Source organism: Nanorana parkeri, unplaced genomic scaffold, assembly GCF_000935625.1.
Source record: "Nanorana parkeri isolate BGI_ZX_2015 unplaced genomic scaffold, ASM93562v1 scaffold20, whole genome shotgun sequence".
NCBI classification, from domain to species: Eukaryota; Metazoa; Chordata; class Amphibia; order Anura; family Dicroglossidae; genus Nanorana; species Nanorana parkeri.
The window spans coordinates 2166532-2187302 of NW_017306288.1; the positions used below are offsets into that span (position 1 = coordinate 2166532).

At 43.2% G+C, this 20771-nt stretch overlaps 1 protein-coding gene across 3 annotated transcripts in view; it reads left to right on the forward strand.

The window, feature by feature from the left end:
• The window catches only part of PELI2 (pellino E3 ubiquitin protein ligase family member 2), a 59897-nt gene that overhangs the window by 27206 nt on the left and 11920 nt on the right, over nucleotides 1-20771 (forward strand). The window contains exon 2 of one of the 3 annotated variants that reach the window (XM_018562239.1): nucleotides 2293-2438. In XM_018562239.1, the coding sequence (XP_018417741.1) occupies nucleotides 2293-2438 (146 nt within the window). The remainder of the gene's footprint in view (nucleotides 1-2292; nucleotides 2439-20771) is intronic. The other 2 variants (XM_018562221.1, XM_018562230.1) reach the window with 2 other exon arrangements.

The following is a 20771-nucleotide window of genomic DNA, read 5'->3' on the forward strand; positions in this document are numbered from 1 at the left end:
TCAAAAGAGCTGGTTGGAAAATTCTCAACCGACAGAAGCTAGCAGCCAATCGGCTTCTACCTCCGTTTAGGTGTAATGACAGCGGGCGCCAGCCCTTGTCCGAATACTATTTAAACAGCGGGGGATTCGCCCAACGCTCCTAACCCTTGATGATGGAGGAATCCTTTTTTATACATTTTATTTTTTTTGTTCAGAAACGTGGATACCCGGTGTGAGGTGAAAAAAAAAATGACCACTAGTCCGTGGCCTTTTTGTAGTAATCTATGGTGCTATAATAAAGTGCAGGACCTTATGTGAGCCTTTAATGCTGTACACTACCAAATAAAAAAAAAAAAAAATAATTCTAAAAGGACCCTTGTCCATGCCGCCACAGGTGGTGAGACCAGTAACTCTGCTCTCATAGTTCTTATCCACCTGCAATGTGAGTATGGTACGGAATTCAAATGACAAGCATGCACTAAAAATGGAAGTCTCTGTTTTGGAAGAGCCGTCCCTAAAAATAGGGCGCGAACAAAGCCCTTCTCTCATCAGGAGCCCTAAATGACACTGTAGGTTTTTTGTGGAACATCAGGGAGTGGCTCAGCACTCGTATATTTGTGGATAAAAGGTTAATTGGTTTCCTCTATAATGCAGCTGTTCATTTGAATGCAGTTTGTAAGGAAGTCTTCCCAGCGACATGCTCATGTGCTGCCTTTTATGTGTGCGGGTGTGATCAGCCTAAAGATGTGACTCAAGGATGAAGCATTCATGATATCAATGACTTCCTTTGTACTTGTGCTTCAGGTCTTCCTTTGTCAGAACACGCTTTGTTTTATTGTAGCGGTTAGACTGTGTGTGGCAGAGGAATTCCCATAATGTGTGTTTAGACTAAATTCTTCCACTTTGGAAATAGAAAACAGTTGACATTTATACTCATCCTTCATTCCATCTCTGTCACGGATCATTAACTGTAAAGCACCACAGTGCTCTGCCTTGTCTCTTTACTCTTCAGATTCAACAAGTCTTATCAGCTCCCACCTGAAGAATAGACGTGGGTGTATTGTACAGGGTGCTCAATAGTAGAGTTTATCAGCTATACTGTATCAAATATGTCATAAGTTGTATATCTATTTTACCATTGCATGCTCTGCTGGTCTGATATTCTTTCTGGAGAACTGGCATCCGGTACACATAAATGTTGGGGGAGTGTGGAGTGAACACAAAAGGAGGAGAGTCGGTTGGACAGGACGGTGAACACAAAAGGAGGAGAGTCGGGTGGACAGGAGGGTGAACACAAAAAGAGGAGAGTCGGATGGACAGGAAGGTGAACATAAAAAGAGGAGAGGAGGCTGAACAGTGTGAGGTGAACCTAAAAAGAGAGAGAGGAGGGTGGGCAGTGTGGGGTGAACTTAAAAAGGAGAGGAGGGTGGGGATAAATCTTTGGAAGGTAGGCACCATTTGTATTCTATTGGGCACGTTGGATTTCTGGTCACTGGGAGTTTTCCACCTCTTTATTGGGGTCACTTCCACAAAAAAAAAAAGAGTGCGTTTGGCTACTAATTGGAGTCTTCCTATCTAACCTGCTCTAGCAATGGAAAAAAGAGCTGATTGGTTGCCAAAAGGGACTTCAAAACAGTTTTTTTACTCGGACACATCAAATTCCCTTTGTGATTGGGTTGTTTTTTTTAGCCTAAGTCGTGTTTTGACCCCATTACTTGCAGAGGATGCCTAAAGTGTATGTCTAGCCTAAACTTTTTTTTGGATGCAGCAGGTTAGATCGAGAAGGTTTACAACCTTGTCAGGATCCAGGGCTCCGTTAAAGCGATTTACCCTCACTTCCTGTACTGCTGACAGCATTATACCAGACGGGAAGTCAAGGAAACTCTCCGACACAAATAAGAATGCAGTTCTTTAATAGTGTATTGAATGCTAGAACCCCTGTCATATTTTCATTTCCTTGTGTTCCCATTTTGCAGATTTGCCCTCACTTCCTGTCTAGTGAAACTAGCGTCTGCATGACGGGAAGTGTGGTTAAATCTCTCTAATGGAGCTTCACAAAGCAGTAAAAGTTCTAAATCTTCCCCCAGTTTTTCAATAATTTGAGAAAAAAGCCTTTTGGCTTATCATACCAAGGTTTGGGTGGGAAAAGAAAGCAGAACATTAAAATTTACCTGGTTGGAAAAGAAATCAAAGTACATATTGTACACTTGCGTAGTATCGCCATGTAACAGACCGTTTTTTCAGTGTTTCTCGTGTATGCTTTTTTTATTTATGCACATAAAATAAATATATCCTCATGTATTCTCTTTATAGGTACAATGGCTGCCTTCCTAATGGAGACAGAGGGAGACGGAAAAGCAGATTTGCACTCTATAAGCGGCCTAAATCCAACGGTGTCAGAGCCAGCTCAGTACACGTGGTTTCCACTCCCCAGGCCACTAAGGTAATAGACTGTGTAAGTAATGAATGAAAGATCTCATGTCGTTGTTAAAACTGTGTAAGTCTATAACCCAATCCTCCTCCACTGGATTACCCAAAGCAAATCCCTAACCTGCAGTACGGCTCTTATTGTGCCCTGTATTTCTGGCCGTGGTTTGGTTCTTTTTGAGACTTTTTTTATATGCCGCCGTTGTCTCTGAAGGTGCTAGTAGCTGAGAAGAGGATAAGCACGGCACTATGTTTAGGGATGCACTGATACCGAGTAATTGGGTTCTCCCAAATGCTCCGATACTTACCTCCGATACCGAAGCTTCTGGTCAGAGGGAGATCTCCCTGTGACCGGCAGTGCCGAGGGAGAATGGAGCAGCTTCCTTTCCAAGCAGGAAGCCGGGTGGTGGGTTATGACCCCCCTCCCGGCTTCCTGCTTGGCTAGGAAGCCGGTTTCACTTGTTGCTAGGCAGCCTGGCTTCCTGACCAATCGGGAAGCCAGATGGCACCTCATGCCACCCCGCCCGACTTCCGGATTGGTCAGCAAACTAGGCAGTCTTGGCAAGTAAAGTCAGTGTTCTTTTGATAGAACACCCGCTTCAGGAAGCCGGGAGGATGACCCGCCGCCCAGCTTCCAGATAATCGGGCACCTGTATTGGTACTTGGTATCGGCGAGTACTGGAAAAAAAAAAAAAAAACGCTACTTGATGACGAAAAAACAGTATCGGTGCATCTGTAATGTGTTTAAGTTGGATTACTGTGGAAGGAAAGTAAAATATGTACAATTCTAACTCTTTATCCTTTTCTTGTAATCTGGCCTTTTGTGGTCATTTCTGGGCACAGATGCAGAAGACTAAAGGCCTCTTAAGAGGAGTTCCCAGACTCTCTCTGTATCTTGGGTAACATATTTTGTTGTTCTTTTTTAATTGCACACTAGTTGGTGTACTCAGTGCCTTTCATTGGGAGCTATGGACAGAAAGCAGACCAAACACCTCCAGTTAGTCATTCCGACTTCATTTTAAGAAAAAATAATTGTATAATTTGATTGCTGATGAATAAGAGGAGACTTTACAAAATAATGTCCTCGGTCAACATTTGCATTCAGAGCTGGTTGATGAATCTTGTAGTGTTCAAAAGTTAACATTCAAAGAGGGAAAACATTGACAAGCAGCCTAGTGATGCTTTCCCCATCAGCAAAAATCTTTGAACTAAATGTAAACCCGTGCTTTGCCTATATCGTACAAAAATAAAACTGGTTCACTTAACTGCAATCCTTCCCTTTACTCCGTTGGCTATTCCATTGGGCCTTCAGGAGAAATACCAGATACATTTGGTATGGGGACCATGTAGCTCCTACGTGACCGTGCCAGTGCTTGGAGTTTGGTTGCCAAAAAGAAGACGAGTATAAGCCAGTGGGGAGGTTTGGGGCAGTCAAGGGAACATGTTCCTTTACCATAAATAACAACCAAAGAGAATGGGGCTTTTTAGGTGACTTCTAGACAATGCAAAGAGATGCAGCTAGACATAATGACACGTAGCTCATTTCATAATATATATTTAAATTTTAATATAGATTATTATCCTGGCTAGCAAACATTGAATTCATAAAACGTAACACAATAATTTATGACAAGACCACATTACATGTATAATCAGCATAACACCTCTAGGATCCCGTACAGATTTGTATTGTGCACAATGGCAATAATTAATATTCTTTAGCATTGAGTACATTATAACAATGTCCATAGTTATTAATTGGTCAAATATATTGTCACATATTTCATAATGTTCCATATTTCCTCTGACAAATCTGTACTTGTCCATTCTTCAACGCGTTTCGCCGTAGCTTTATCAAGAAGTTTATAGAGGTGGCCATATATCAGAGATTTCTGATGAGCAAATTCGCACCTAGGGGAGTTCCTCCACTCAGCCAGGAGATAAGGAGAGGTAGAGGTGGCCTGGGGGCACATCTTATGAAGTATTTCAGCTTCTCAGATATCTCGAGTCAACTTGACTCTCTCCAAATTCACAAGTTCCTTTAGCATAGAAGGGCAAACACAGGTTCCATTTTAAAGTGAGATTTTCATTGCCCATGCATGAAAACATATTGCTAAACACTCATCTCCACCTCCTATGTGCTTTCCTGGATGCTGATGCATGCAGAGGGCAGTGACATGTCTACTGCAGGAAGGGCAGCGGAGCCTTTGACTTGCTTCAGGCTGTCAATCAAGGATGAAAAATGGAGACACCCATTAGGGAATACAAATTTAAATAATAATAGCAATAATTTTTATTGGTTTTGTTATTTTAATTTTGGCTGTTATGCAATTTAATAGATCATACTTGGCAGCTTTTATCTAAATACTGATAGAGGAAGGGCTTACTTTAACATTATGACTGCCTCAGGCCTCATGCACATGGAGCTAGAACCTGCGGCTGAGGATTCATGTGACGAACCTTCGTACAGGGGCAGTCATCCATCTCGAACTGCTGGTATTCGTTCACGATTACCTGTGGACAGATGCGGCCGCTCTCAACCTGTCATTTATTTGAACGGACAGAGCGGACGCACCTGTATGGATCCACCTGGGTTTCCTACCACAAGAACCTTCAGGTTCTTGCAGCAATTCTCAGCCGCAGCTTCTAACGCAACAACCTTATCTACAAACACACGGCTAGGTAAGGGGATCTGTGAATATTATGGAGCCTTGCCACTCCTACACTGAATTTTGTTCTTTACAATTTGTACCCACAGCATAGAGTTGCACCCTGAAATTGATTTTGGGCATATATATTTATATTAAAGTTGCATTGTTTAAATCGTAGTACTTTTTAACTAAATCTGGTAATCAGTAATTATTAGGGATGTGCCGATACAAGGATGAGTTTTTGGGCAAGTACTCGTATTTGCACAAATGCTCCCGACGCCTAGCCCTATACCAGAACTTCTGGTATCGGGAAGCTTCCTGATTGGCTTGGAAGCTGGCTCCATGCTTCCTCGTCGCCATGGAGCTGGCTTCCCGGACAATGAGGAAGCTGGGGGGTGGGTAATGACTCGCCCTCCCGGCTTCCTCATTGGCCGCTAAGCTGGCTCTATGCTTCTATAGAGTCTGCTTCTTGACCGACCAGTGCGTAATGACTCACTGCCTGGCTTCCTGATTGGTCGGGAAGCTGGCCAATCAGGAAACTAGGCAACCACTTATTACCCGCCCCCCAGCTTCCTGATTGGCCAGAAAGCAGTCTCCATGCTCCGTCGACTTCTGGTAGCGGCAAATACGGGGGGGGGGGAGGTGGAATATTGGTACTCGATACGGAAAAACCGGTATCTGTGCATTCCTAGTAATTATGTTCTGAAAGCTTAAGCAATATGATTCTGGGTGTGCTCTTCGTTGTCTCTGATGCACACCGGTTTTAGCTATCCATCTGCTGGAGCTTTGTCACTTGTGTGCCTTTTTTAAGCCTGCTGTTGTACAAAGCAGAGCCTTACTGGCTTGTCTAAATATTGTAACTGTGTAGAGCTATTGTTTAAAAAGCATGTCATGGAAACTAACACTGCTCCACGGGTCTGGCAGTTTTGCATATTATTCAGTGTAATAGAATGGACCCATGTTTTATTAGTGTTAAAGCCTTTGCTTGTGTTACTGCAAGTAAACAGGCAGCCAGATGTGTGTGGACACTTCCATGCATATTTAAAGGACAATTAAACCCTCTTGGTTTTTTTGTATATATCTACTGCTAGTAAGCAGTAGATATATGCAAAAACATAAAAAAAATTTGCATAATTGAGCCACCTCGGTTTTGGGGGGCTCTTGGACCTCTTTGGAAGGAGTGTGAAAGCACCACTAGATTCCTACCATTGTGTCCTGCTGGCAGTTTATTTGCAGGAACCTCCAGTATAGATGTACATTAAGACCTTGTTTACAGGAAGAACAGACCTTTTGATAAGCGTTACAACTTGGGAATCTCAATAGAAGCACACCACAAACACGCTCTGAAAGCTCCTAAGGCATTTAGCACACGTTTTTGCAACACTACGATAAAGCTCTGTTCCTTCATTTCACCTCCCAAAAAAAACAAAATGCATTTGGAGAGCTTCTGTCTAATGCCTCTGAAGTGCATCTAAAAATCATATCTAATACAAACTCTAGAAGTGATTCAGTGCTGTTTTAGTCTGAATGCCAGTGTGAACTTAGACCAAGAGGTTCAAAACTTGTTGAGTATAATGAAGATGAAACCTTTTTAACATGCAGATGTAGTTTTGGGGAAAGCGGTGAGCTATACAGAAGGTTTGCATATAAAAGAGAGTGTAGGGTGCGTGTGGGAGGGTGAGTGTGGGAGGGTGAGTGTGGGAGGGTGAGTGTGGGAGGGTGAGTGTAGAGTACACTGACGTAATGCCACACACCAATTTCTATTAGGCCTTACTCTCTTCCACAGTTCCCCAGGAACCCCAAGTTGGTGTTCTCCCAAACCTTGCTATTGACTCCTAAATAGAACAGAAAGGATCACTATGGTAGGATGTAATAATGGTGAGCCAATCGTCCAACATCAGAACGCATCAACTCACAAGACAAATTAAGATCTATCAAGGCTTCCACCAGCCCTGTGCCATAAGCAGTAGAAGTGTGTGTGCATCGTTCTCCATCCGGTTAAATTCTTTATTTGTTCAAAGCATAAAACCAGACCTCTGATAATGGAGCCCTGCAGTTATAAGGAATGTAAACAGCTAGACGTATTTGTTGATATTGTTATGCACACACTGTGTAATACATTACAAGTGTCCTGAGGTCAGGCACTAGGCCGACCTTTTGATCATCATCAGACTTTAGCTGACCTCTGATTCTCAAGCTGGAAGGAATTTGAGAAGGTAAATCAAGGTAAAAATTGAAGCAAATCTAAATCTGTTGCAAATAAACTCGCACATTTATCCTAATGTAAGGCTTTATTTTAAAATGCTTGCATTGGCTGGACATAGCTGGTGCTCTTCCGACTAGTTAGACTGATCAGTTCTTGATTACAAAATCAATAAATGCATTTTAATGATATACTGTTAGTAAAGCTTCCTTCATACAGGGTACATCTTATCACCACAGCAGAGTGAAAGGTCCGCACTGTAAGTCAATGTCGGTTTTATGTTTTCAAGAAGTGAAGGTTGAGGAAGAGGGCTGGGTAGTAGTATTGAGAAATCATTAAAAGAGAACTATGAGGTAAGTGATTTCCCCATAGTTCTCTTAAAGGTCATGGAAGGACATATACTAGCGTCCTCCCGTGACCCAAAGCTCAATATATCGCGGGCTACAGCTCGCGGTATACTGAGACCGCCGCAGCCGGGACGGATCCTGACAATGCTGTTGAGAACTACCCAGCTGCATGCGTGACAGCTGGCTCTGCCTATCTAGAGGCAGAGCCAGCTGTAGCAGCCACGTCCCCCATCCGTTCCGCCAGTCAGCGCTGGAGGATCGGAGAGGGGAGGGGGGGGGGAATCCCTGTGGGGAGTGATGACTGACAGTCACTGGTCTCTGCAGGGAGATGATCGAGAAGTGAACGAGCGACGGTATGCGTTCGCTCACTTCCTGATCTATTGAGCTGACGTGACGGTTTCATTGTCACACGTCAGCTCGAAGTTTGAGGATGAGTGATTTTCACTCACCCTGTAGATCTCCTTTTAAGTCATAAATATGGTGGCTGGCTTTGCCAACTTGTTTTTGAATGTGAATGCTCTGGGGCTATCATCAATGCTTTCACTACTTGGTGGGCCATTGACCTACAGCAAGCATAGGGTGCCAGGATGGCTGTTATGTCCCTGCTTGTTCCTGTGTTCCTGGTAAGCGAGTTAATAAGTAGCAAAGAGAAAATAAGGATGAAACCCCGGAGCATCTACAATCAGAATATTGAGCTGTCTTATGTCTGTCCTGACAGCTTACTTTTAAAGTGTCTCTTTAACTTTCCAAATATAAAGCTGCTAGCAGATATAAAAAGTAGGCACCTAAAAGTGCCTGGACATCCCTTTCAAGTAGATTTCATTGTCCTGTCAAATGCTGAGCTGTTCTGATCAGTCAAAGCTCAGGTATTGGCAGTTTACTGCTCCATCTAACTTCCAATGCATTCCTATTGGTCAGTGAGACAGCTCATCATAGCAGTGGACCAGTAGGAATGTATGGAGGCCAGCGGGAGGGTGCAAGCTCTGACTTTATGTGGCGGTCTTGCACCTTGGCTGGGCATAGAGGGGACAATAAAAGCTGCTGCAGATATGTGCAGGTACTCCTTGATATACTTTATATCTGCTAGCATCTTAATTTGTTTTTAAATTTTTGTTTTTTTTGGGGGGGGGGGGGGGGGAAAAGTCACTTTAAGGTGACTTGCAGGAGAAAGGGAGTTTAGGAGAGCAGAGTTAGAACGCACATTCATCCTGGCTATATAGTGTGGTAGGGATGTGGAAATCCACACCACAAACATCTGTCTATTTAGTGGTTTGCCTGCATTGCTGCTTTTAAATAATTTGGAGTTAAGCTTCTTGAACACTTGTAAGGTTTTAGTAAATTGGTCTGAATAATGAGAATTGCAGCAAAGGAACATGGATTATGGTTCACAGCAACTAGTCCGATGTTAGCTGCAATTCCCTTTTATAAACTCCAGAAAATGAAACCCCCCCCAATCTGGTGCCTGTGGGCTCTCCCTGCACCTTGTCTGACAGACTCCTCTGGTTCTTTGCAATAACACTTTCTACAAGGTTGCTGGGTGTTCGTGTGGTTTGAGACGAGACACAGGAGAGGTTCACGCTTGTTTCTCCATTTGTCTCAAAGTACATGAACATTGTGTTCCAGCTGTGTGTTGCTATTTATGGAATGTGATGCAAGCACTTGCACATGTGAATTCCACCCAAACATCTGTGGATCCTGCAAGGAAATTCTAGTCTTCCCCCCATTGACATTGTATTTGAGAGTGCTGGATTCTGCGTTGCCTTTTCATTACTAGATATTCATGAAGTGGAAACCCTACCTTTTTTTCTTTTTGTTTGTTTTAAATATATTGGGGGAAGTGTTGGAAACATCCGGCTTTTATTCCTGTATCCTCATGGGGTGATTTTCCCTCAGTTGCTCAGGTCACTCTTCTGCACAGTGGGCGGGGACAATAGCCAGCCTGCTGTTGGCTACTGCATTTTGAAATGGCTAATAGGCTGCCTATTTCTTCCCATTGTTTACGTTCTGTTGCTGACCGTGGAATCTAGCCAAAGAATTTTGTTAGCAACTAAATACATTTAGTTGGGGACAAAACATTTTTAGTGTGCACCAAGCAAAAAAAGAAAATTGAGGACATATGTCCTTCGTTTTTTTTTGGCTGGTTGCTTGAATGCCGGATAATGGGAAGTTTAGGCCAAATGCAGATCTGCATGAGTTTCTGCACACACAGTGCAGTGGGTTGTGCCCCATTTTTGCTGCGTTTTTTGCCGTGTTTTTGATGCGTTCAGGGCCGTTTTTGGTTAAAAAAAAATCATTTTTTAACGTTTAAAATGGGCTTTCAGGGCGTGCCAGTGCATTTGCATGCGTTTTTGATGTGTTTGCATGCGTTCCAGAGCAGGTAAAATAGGGCTTGCTGCAGTTTTTTACTCAAACTCTGCTCAGCTTCCCTGAACTCTGTCTGGTACAAGATCATAAGGGACAGCACAGTCTGCAGCAGCTGCCTATATACTAGATTGGAGAAGGAGCAGGGGGCTTGCTCTGCCATGCCTGTGTGTATGTGGAGACATACAGCTTACTAGCACACACGTACATGGGTGGCTCCATAGTACCCTGCAAGGGAAAGGAGCCACCCTTAAACAAGATGTCAGGGCCAGTGCTTATGGGACCAGCTGATTCTACACTAAAACTCGCTAAAACTTTTAAATATAAAGACTCCGCATCAATTGTAAAAGATTTCAGCATTTAATATCCGATAAGCGTGCATCTATTGCACGTTTGGGGGTGTCATTCAAATGAATGGCAACACAACACAGCTCTCCTACTGTTAACGCACTGTAGGTCTGTTGTAGGGTGCTAAATCACACGATTAATACATCATACCAGTGTGAATGAACCCTAAGAGTTGGCATAGAGCAGTCTGTGTAATGGAAGAGGAGTGGGGGAGATGTGACCAGCATAGGGGGGTGACCAGTCCAGGCCTAGGGTGACATGCTGGTTCTCCTATCCATCTCTCTATCGCATAAGAGTTGTTGCCCTAGGTAAGGAAGTGTTATTGCCTTGATCACGATTTATGGTCTGGGTCCCTGCTAGCAATGGTTGTCTCCCTGATGGAAATGCAGACAGCGGGAGTATTACACTGTTAAAACGTTTGCATCTCTAACCCTGTTGCCATCACCTGGCTGAACAACTTCCAACTTTGCTGAGTTGAAAATTGTCAGCTGAACAGGCTGTCGGCTGCAGTTCCTGTTCAGGTATTCAGACAGCCGCGGGCTCACTGTATTTTTCCATAATTGAACTTATCGGGAAGTCTCATTAATTTGCTGGGAAAAACATTCTGTATTACTTCTCATTAAATATTAAATAAGATACTCGCTTCATATTTTGTATTGATCTCCATGGGGATACTTTGTAAGAAAAGGAGAAAGTATTGCCAACAGCAACCAATTTGATGCCATCTATTATTTTTCTGTTGCTACTTATAAACTAAAATATTTTTCCCTTTCTTCTACTCTTTATTGCTGAGGCCCTGGGCACTTCCTCTGGTCATTCTTGTCTGTGTTGCCCACTGCCACTTTTTTCTCAAGAACTGAAGTTGAAGAAGAACTCTAGGCAAACTATAAACATTTTGGTGCCTAGTCTACTCCTAAAAGGAAAGTACAGAGGGGGGAATTTATCAAAATCTGGAGCAGCTGTTCAAGGCAACCAATCAGCTTCTCTTTTCAGTTTGGTCAGTTAAGATTTGGGGTAAGTGTTACTAGTATCCACTAAGTGAACTATGGGGTAAGAGGACACTAGACAAACTAGTGTCCTCCGGTGACCCAAAGCTCAGTATACGGAGACCTCCGCAGCCGGGACGGATCCCGACATTACTGTCGAGATCCACCCGGCTGCATGATTGACAGCTGGCTTTGCCTATCTAGAGGCAGATCCAGCTGTACCCGCCCCGTCCGTTCCGCCAGTCAGCGCTGGAGGATCGGAAAGGGGGGAATCCCTGCAGGGAGCCGTCAGTGTCGGTCACGGCTCTCTGCAGGGACACGATCGAGAAGTGAGCGAGCGACGGTATGTGTTTGCTCACTTCCCGATCTATTGAGACGACGTGTGACAGTTTCATTGTCACACGTCGGCTCGAACTATGAGGTTGAGTGAAAATCACTCACCTCATAATAAGTTATTGTACCGTTTAGCTTGAAGTATTTTTATGTGACTTTTTGTCATATTTTAGAAGCTTCCTCTTCACCTTTTCTGCTATTTTATTAAATGAAGAGATTAGTAGATTAGCTAGTAGAGGCAGGAGAGATGAGCTCCAACAATGACACTGGCATATGTTCTGACCCTTTCCTACTCCAGAAAAAAAAAAGTACCTCAAAGCTTCAAATATTGTTTAAAGGGTAAGCACACTTATCTGTTTTACCACCTCTCCTGACCTAACAGTCCTCCCCCCCGCCCCCCTCCACAGATCCGTACTCCCAGAGATCCGTCGGGGACAGTCCTGCTACTGTTTACATTCCAGTGGTGCAATGTTCCCTGTACCAGAAGGATTCGGCTAAGAGTGACTTGCAACACTGGATGTCAACTAACCGTGATCTGTTGGATCTCGGGAAGTATAGATCTGTGGAGGGTGAGGGTGGGATCCTTTTTAGGTCAGGAGAGGAGCTAAAGGAATAAGTGCACTTTGATGCTAAACTCAGGAGTTGAACCCTAAAAATTACATTCAAGTACCGCAACTATTAACAAAAATGTATCTTATTTGTGTATCACTCGGCTGTAGATCCACAAATCATCTCTGAATTGGTCCTGACACTGTCCTTCCTTCTGGAGGGTGGCTACTTTTGTTCCCCATGGTCCCTGTGTGTGTGTTGTAAAGTCACCACCACTACAAGCTCATTCTTATGATGGAGTTTACTTAGCTAACTTGTATTGAGATTGTAGTCCATCATGGGAGTGAGCTTGGAGTGGTGACTACACCCTCCAGAAGGAAGGACAGTGTCGGCACCAATTCAGAGATGATTTGATGATCTACAGCCGAGTGATACACAAATAAGATACATTTTTGGTAATGGTTAAGATAAGTGAATGCATTTTTAAAATGTAACTCCTGAATATAGTGTCACGTTTAGTTTGATGATGACTGCAATAGAGGATAAGAGCCTAGGGAAAAAGAGTAGTTTTTGTTTTATACTCCTCCTCCAGATGTGAAATTCCTATGTGTGTTTTTAGGAGATCACAGAGTTGGGAGTCTTGCTGTGATGGGAACAGCTATACAAAGAGGGGTTTGTGTAAGCAGAATGGGACATCATAAGTAAAATTAGCAAAGGGTTCCCTTTTCTTCTTTTTTGCCAACCACTGGGATCACATCCTGTTATCTATCCAACATGCGTTAAAGATCAACTCCAGACATGTACAAAATTAACTAATTAGTGCTCATTTTGATCTGGGGTCTAAAATTAAAAAAAGATACTCATCCAATCCTTGGTCCCGCGGTGGTGACGGCTCACCTCTCTCCCTCTCTGCTCCGGGCTGTGGAATGTCTCTCAGCGTCCTCGTGTCCAGTGCAAGTGAATGGGCGTGATAACATCACGGGTCCTTAGATTGCCAGAGGCTGCAGGGACAGTTCTAGCAGACCAGCGGGACCGAGAATTGGGTGAGCATATCCTTCTTCTGTTTTTTTCTTTCCAGAGAGTAGGCCTGGGATCTGTATTTCAACTGTGTGCTGAGATGTTCAGTTCAGCTTTTGAGAGTTTCATGAGAATGGGAGGAAAGTTCAAAAAGATGACATTTTGGTACGTGAATAAATGTATTGCAAGTCCACACTTTGAACAAGTCAGTGGGAAAAGGATAGTCTACCCTGCACCAGATTTCTGAGCTAGCCTTAGTTTTCCATATGTATCAAGGCAAGTTTTGTTTCAAAGTACAGCCTGTGACACACTGCACGCGAAGCTGCGAGGTGCGCGGCTGAGCGCAGCCAGATGAAAGACGTCATCTTCAGCCAATCGGCTCACCTGTAACAACTCAAAGGACTTTGCATCCTGACGTGGAATGTATTTTTTTTAATAGGAAAAGGCAGGGACACCGGCACTCTAGTGTAGACGTGAAGCAAAAGTCTTGTTTATTAATTAAAAGTCTTGTTTAGTAATAAACAAGACTTTTGCTTCACGTCTATACTGGAGTGCCGGTGTCCCTGCTTTTTCTATTATGTGACGGCTGCCATCCGTCGATCACCGTAGCACCCGACCAATCACTGTTGGAAACAAGCGGTTTGGAGTGTGATGGGTTCATGGGTTTAGTATTGGGTTTAGTATTTTCTAATGGGGACACCTGTTCCAGGCAAAAGAGGGGAATTTCCATCTCTTTGGGGGGTTTACTTTAACTTCCTGTTCGGACAGAAAGTGGAGAGAACTTTCCTCAATGGTACACAAACCACAAAAACAAATGATCACGCAGGGGTTTTAACCCTTCCCATACTCTATAAAAAAAAAACATGTTTTGGCTATGTATACACTTTTAAATGCCTTGAGACATTACTTGCTCAGACACTTGGAGAGCCCCATCATATTTGTCCTATACACAGCCTTCATATGAGTAGAAGAGGTCACATCCTGTTATCTCCAGGCCTCTGTATTTGGAAAATGAAGATGTTTTGGACAGCATCACGCTGCATGTGTGATTTAATTCTTTCTCGATTTTACTTTCCAGACTACACAATTGACTACACAATTAGGCAGCAGAGTCCGCGCAACTTGGATGTTTTGTGCCTTCCAAGTTAAATATATAAAGAATGATTCCCTCGCAGGTGCTAAATGTAATGCTGCAGCAGAGATCTTGTGTCGGGTTCACGGCCCAGTGTTTGCCGCAGGCTTTGCTGTTTGCGTACTGATGCATGATAACACGAGAAGCTGGAGGGATTCCACACTCCCAAATGTGTTACATTTCCTGGCGACAATCTGGCGAAATTTTAGGGAGTGTTCCTTTTTATTTTATATAAAACAGATTTGTTTTTGTGATCGGATCTGGTCTTATTTTCAGCGTACAATGTTTAACGCTGTTTGATTTCTTCTAAACAAACTCGTATTGTTACGTGATTCTCAGCCAAGGTAGGGAACATGAGTCGGAGTTCTCTCTCCAGATGCCTGCATAATTTCCCCCTCTCTCGCAAAGCTCGGCACACAGTCATCTGCGTTCCCAGGAGAACACACGCCCTGTTCTTAACCTTTCTTGCAACCCAAGACTTTAAAAGCCTCGGCAGCTTTACATAATACCTTCTGAAAGGTGTGTTCTGCCATAAGTATTATGATCAAAGCAGATTATAACTGATCCCTGCTATGGTAAGGTATCCTTCTCCCTTGCTCACATGGAACTGGAAATGCTTCCGTGTTCATGCAGTTAACTGACGGAGCTTTATTTTTATTTTGTTAGTCGTTAAAGATAATGGGTGCTTATGATGATTGTAGCTTGGGACCCCCCCCCCCCAACACCTTAGTTGAGCTTACCTTGGAGTAGTATGTGTCTTTGCTTGTCCTTTCTCTGCTTCATTCTCCAGTTATTTGCTTGTTCTACATCATGCAGCACCCACCTTGACAGCATGACACCATCATTCGGTTTTGTAATAGCTGCTGTAGCTGACTGGACCTTGGAATTTTGATGGGGAGCCCCCATCACTGAAGTCTAATGGTAGCTATACATGGTAACAATTTGGCATCAATCCTAGGTATTAGGGATGCACCAATACTAGTATTGGTGAGAAAGCCGAGTATTGCTGAGCAATACACATTTAGAGATTTGAGTACTCTCACACATGACAGAGCTTGCAATAATAATCAGGGATGCACCGATACTAGTATCTGTACCGATGTCGAGTATTTGGGCGAGTACTCATACTCGCCCAAATACTCCAATGCCTAGTCCGGTATCAGGAAGCCGGGCAGTGAGTCATTACACTTGTGAGGGAGAGAGCTAGGGGATCCAACCAACCAATCGATCATGAGAATAATTGACAACTATTCTCATAATCCATTAGTTGGTTGCAGCCTTACTTTTGTTGACACTGTTTAGGAGTCTAGTCCTCAAAGGGTTAAGATTTAAACTAAACTACACCAAGAATGGAGTAAACCTGGTCTTCTTAATATACCATATTCACCACAAAGAAAAACACAGTGGTGTGGATGCACCCAGAGTTTCAGGCTTTGGCATTATTGGGCTCTATGCCCCGAGGCAATATAATTGGGTACCCAACTGGACCCCCTGATGCTGGTGTCAGGAACGTGCACAGAGCCAAATGACTCGGTATACACCAGTAACAAGTGTTGTGTTTTTTTTATCTTTTCGGCAGCATGTGGCCTTTGTAGTAATTGATTTGTGTATGCGGTTGCGATATCCTGAGAACACTGGGTAATTTTCTTTTTACCTTCATTTCTCATGTAATATTTTATTCCTAAATGAAAATTCAAACGGATCAGTGTTGCGCTGTTAATTTTCCCCATATGTCTGTAATGTAAACTAAATCTGTCAGCTTTATTATCCCTCCCAAACAATCGGGCGTATGCATTTTCATAGTTTGCATGCATGTCAAGTAAGCTTTTTATTTAGTTTCTGGGATTTTGTCTTTTTTTTAGTTTTATTTTGCAGTTTCTTAAAGCTTGTTAAAGGCGGATTGTTTGTTTTCAATTCTCGGTGATCATCGCTGTGAGTTTCCAGTATGTCTTCTGTCTTTCATAGCCACTGCTCATGGTGCACAGTCAAGTATTCTGACACATTTTTGGGGGTCACATTCGCTGCTTTATAAATATGCCCCTAAATATTTGAAGTCTGATTGGAAAAACCTCCCTCCATAGGGAGGGAGCAGTCTGAATTTGGGCTTAGTATTTAGGTAGAGTGGTCAAGTGTAAGGATACTTAGGGCAGCTTTAGGATTTACCTTTGTTCTGCACAACTATTCCGGCACTAATATAACATAACAATGGTTATGTCTCGCATTTAGGCCCTGTTCACACCGGGACATTTCGGCCGTGCGGATCCGCCGACATGAACGATCCCATATATTGCTATTGGGACCGTACATGCAACCCAAACCGCCTCCCGCCCAAATTGCTCCCTGAGCTTTTTTTTTTTCTTTCTGCGCTGATCAGCAGGGTTTCCATACAGTTTTCAATGGAAAAGCGCTTATCAGCACGGTTTTGGGAGTTTTTAATTGCGTTTCAGCTCTGAAATGCAATTCAAAGCGCCACAAACCGTCTTTTTAAAAATCACACTGAAACTGCGTTGATCCGCACCCGCCCTGGTGTGAATGGGACCTTAAGGCCACATTCACACTGCACGATTCGCAAATTGCGCGTTTGTCGCGCGATTTGCATTTTGCGCGATATTGCGCAAATGCTTGCATTGAGCAAGCTAGAATTGCTGCAAAATCCGCTCCAAAAAGGGTCCTGCTGTAGTGACGCATGACAGCAGGACCCTTTGCCACATTGCCAAGCATTGGAGATCGATATCGCACGGTAAATAGCCGCGATATCGTGGGAATTACCGCGCGATAAATCGCTTAGTGTGAACAGGGCCTAAGGCTACCAGTAATGGAGACTGCTGGTACCTCACTCCTTTTAAACTAGTACGGCAGATCTTGAGGTGCCCATCGCAGAGCCGGCACTGCTTCACAGGGTGGACAATGGGAGACTCCAGTCCAGGATGGAAGACTTGCACAACTGTTTGGTCCTTAAAAACTTTGTCTATTCTGTTGGAAAAGTTATTTTGATGTCTAATATAACCTTTTAACACTGCTGTCCTGGTTTCTCCAATTGGCGGCATAACATTTAATATAAAATTATCGTAGCAAGGATTGCGACAAAAGAAAAACCCCACTGTGGTGACTTGGTCATTGTGGGTCATTTATGGCTCTACCATTTTTTTTATTGTCTATCCTGCAACACTCTCGTTTTGTGAGTGGTCTGGAACCAGTGTTCCATAGGTCAGTTGTCTGGATGACTACCTGGCTCCTGGGAATTCGCCCAGCCCTGATCTAAATGTTCTCGAAGCCATAGTTTGTGAGGGTGAAATGCCCATTTGTACCTCGCTGGCAGTGTTTGTGATGAAAGCTACTTTGACTAAACTGTTGTGTGGACATTGCTAGCTTTATGGGTGGGTGCTTCCATTTCTTTCCCTCATAGGGTTTACTATAGGAAACTGTGTGGGCACTATCTAAAGAGAGATGGTGGCTCCTGTGTCAGCAGCCCAGTCTGTTGCTCAAGGGCTGCACTTGGCAGAGAATGAGCAGAGGTAGATGGGGGTTAATGCGGAGGGCACATGTATCACCTCCGTTTTGTCTGGAGCCAGAGATGCACTCTCACACTGCAATCTGCACAAACGGACACTGACGGCCATCCAGTTTTGTGTTGTATGAACTCCAGTAACTCCTCGTTTTCATTTATACTAGGAGCTGCCTTAGGGCTGAAACATGGTCAGTGGAGTGAATGTTAACCAGCAGTGCCAGTGTATGTATGAATGCATACATTGATTTCATTCCCAGCAAAACAATGCTACTGCCTTAACTCCCAAAAGCCTGCCCACACACTGTGTATAGGAAAAGTGCTCTTGGGAGATGTAGTTCTGGGAGGCCCATCTACATCAGTAGAAAACTTTTTCATAAGGCACCCTGCTGATTTCTTCTCCTAGAAGCCACTACTGCAAGAATTTTACATGCCTGGTGATGTCACATGGAGTGATTTGAAAGCTGTAAAAGAATGGGGGTAAATCTGGGTCATGCATGGAGATCAGCTTTAAATCCTCCTCCATCGCGAAAATACAGAGCGCACATTCCTGCCTCGTAATTTGTTTACTGTACGTTACACAAGCCAGCAACTGATCCTGTGCTGACATATAATCCATCTGAAACGCTTGCCGTGCAGCCATGCATTTTGTTAAGGGCTTTGCTTTGAAAGTTGATGTTTCAACTTTTCGAATGGATACGACAATACATTTCTACAGATCCTGTACATTGGCTTAGCCTGTGGTCCAAGATGGCAATATTTCTTTTCAGCTTCAGACCCACAACAGGTTAAAATATACCCATTAAAATCATTTAAATGGCCCCAATAAACTGTGTTACCAGCCTTTAATACTACACATAGGATCAGTTACAGATGCTATTTTGCTTATGAGCTGCTGTAATGTCATACATAAACCTCCAATCACGCCTGAGCATCGCCTGGTTTTGGACCCATAGACTTCAATAGGATCCCATAATGCAAGTCAAGCGTTGCAGTTCATTTGTTGCACGTTTTTGGGCCTAGCATCCGATCTCCTATTCCTTGCAGCATCGGGCCTGTAAACAAAATTGAGGATTCAAGCGTGTTAATGCTGGATGTGGAGATTTTCATCCGCCTTGTGAAGGCCCTCAAGAACCTCTACGATTCCAGTCATACCCATTACAAGAATCGTGACAAGTGGCAGAGGACCTAGGAAGAAATTGGTGAAGTTTTCCTGGATTGGGAGCAAGGACAATGACGACCTATGATGTCACAGATGATGCTGCATTTATTGGGCAATACAAAAACGGCTGAAGTTTGAAAACATGAAAAACACTTGTTTACTCCTAAATACAATGTGCAAAAACACCTAAAGCGGCCCTTTACCCTTATCTTTAACAATTAACACACCTTTAGAAATGTTTAGTAATGACAATCTACACACATACTTCTAGATAATTGCCGGCTTTGTATTCTTTGCATACTTTATTCCTCTTTTCTTCCCCAGTCTTTTGGCAGTGGCCATGTTTACTAAGAGCAGATTACTAGCTCTCCTTTTACTTCCTGGATTTCTGGCACATGTGACTACGACATGTGACCATGCACATCATCTCAGGGGAGCAAAATGCCTTTCCCTGAGATCTCATGAGATTACAGATGAGATTTCCCAGCAATGCTCTGCTGATGACAAGGCGATCCCAGTGTGCATTGCTTTGCCAAACTGAATTCATTTTGCCCTTTCAAAGCAGGAAGTGAATGCTCTGCAAGTGTAAGTATTTCACAATCACAGCATTTTACACCTGACATGTCTGTTTTTATTAATCATCATACATAGAGGTATTGGTATTGATGCATTAGTAGAAATAGATTTTGAGTGTAAAGGTCCGCTTTAAAAATCTGAAAATGCTAATTCTCAGGTGTGAAAGGGAGCTATGTGTAAGACTTTGTACATATTTTAACACACAAAGTATTTCTTCGCTCATTTTACTTGACAAAGAATCAGACCACCCAAAAAGGATATTTTAGTTCTAGATTGAGCCTAATTGTCTGGTAATTCATGTACCTGTTTCAGATACTTCAATAATAATGATAATTAATGAATCTGTTGACAGAATTTTTACTTGTACAAATGCTGAACTGCTGGTAAAGATCTTTTCACACCCAGGATTTCCAGTCCCGCCCGAGTAATAGGATTGATGGATGCTAAACATACAGCCCCTACAGACAGTGTCCTGTTGTTCCTTGCTTAAGCCCTCATGAAGGGGGATTCCTGACCCCCGAAACGTGTTAGCTGTGCATATCATCGCCATTTGTAAATGTTTTTTGAGACGATTACCTGGTGTTCTTTTTCACTCACGTAAATTTCTCATTCTGGCGGTCCCTTCCCTCTGGCGGTCCCCCTGTTTTGTCAAGAGCTGCCAGAAACCAAGCCATCAGCCCTGCATATTGCTTCTATTTAACTAGATAATGTTTGTGGTCCAGCGCCTCATCCCCACTCGCCCTCAGTCAGAATTTTGTCTGCGACACAATTTACTTCAAACATGACAGAAATCTTCTTTGCCTCCACTTTTCTTATTACCCATATGGCAGTATTTCTTATTGAATTTGTGTCAGCCGTAGAGACAAAATGTAAAAGTGTCGCATATATGGCCTACCTGAATTTGTTACACGTGCTGGATTTCGTGACTTTCCTGAATTTGGCAGAGAACCAAATGCCAGAAAAGTGACACAAATGCTTTATTGAATCGTCCTGATTGTGTGAATGGCGCACAGAGCTCTTTTTAACCAGGCTCAGTGTTTTAGTGCCCTAGAACCATGCCACATAACTGGCTTACTGGGCATTTCCTTCTCATATGGAGATATCTGTTTTTCCAAAGGGAAATTTTTTTTCTTCAATTTTCCTTACCATGGTCCCGGCAACTATAAACCTTTCAATAAATGCAAAATATATATAT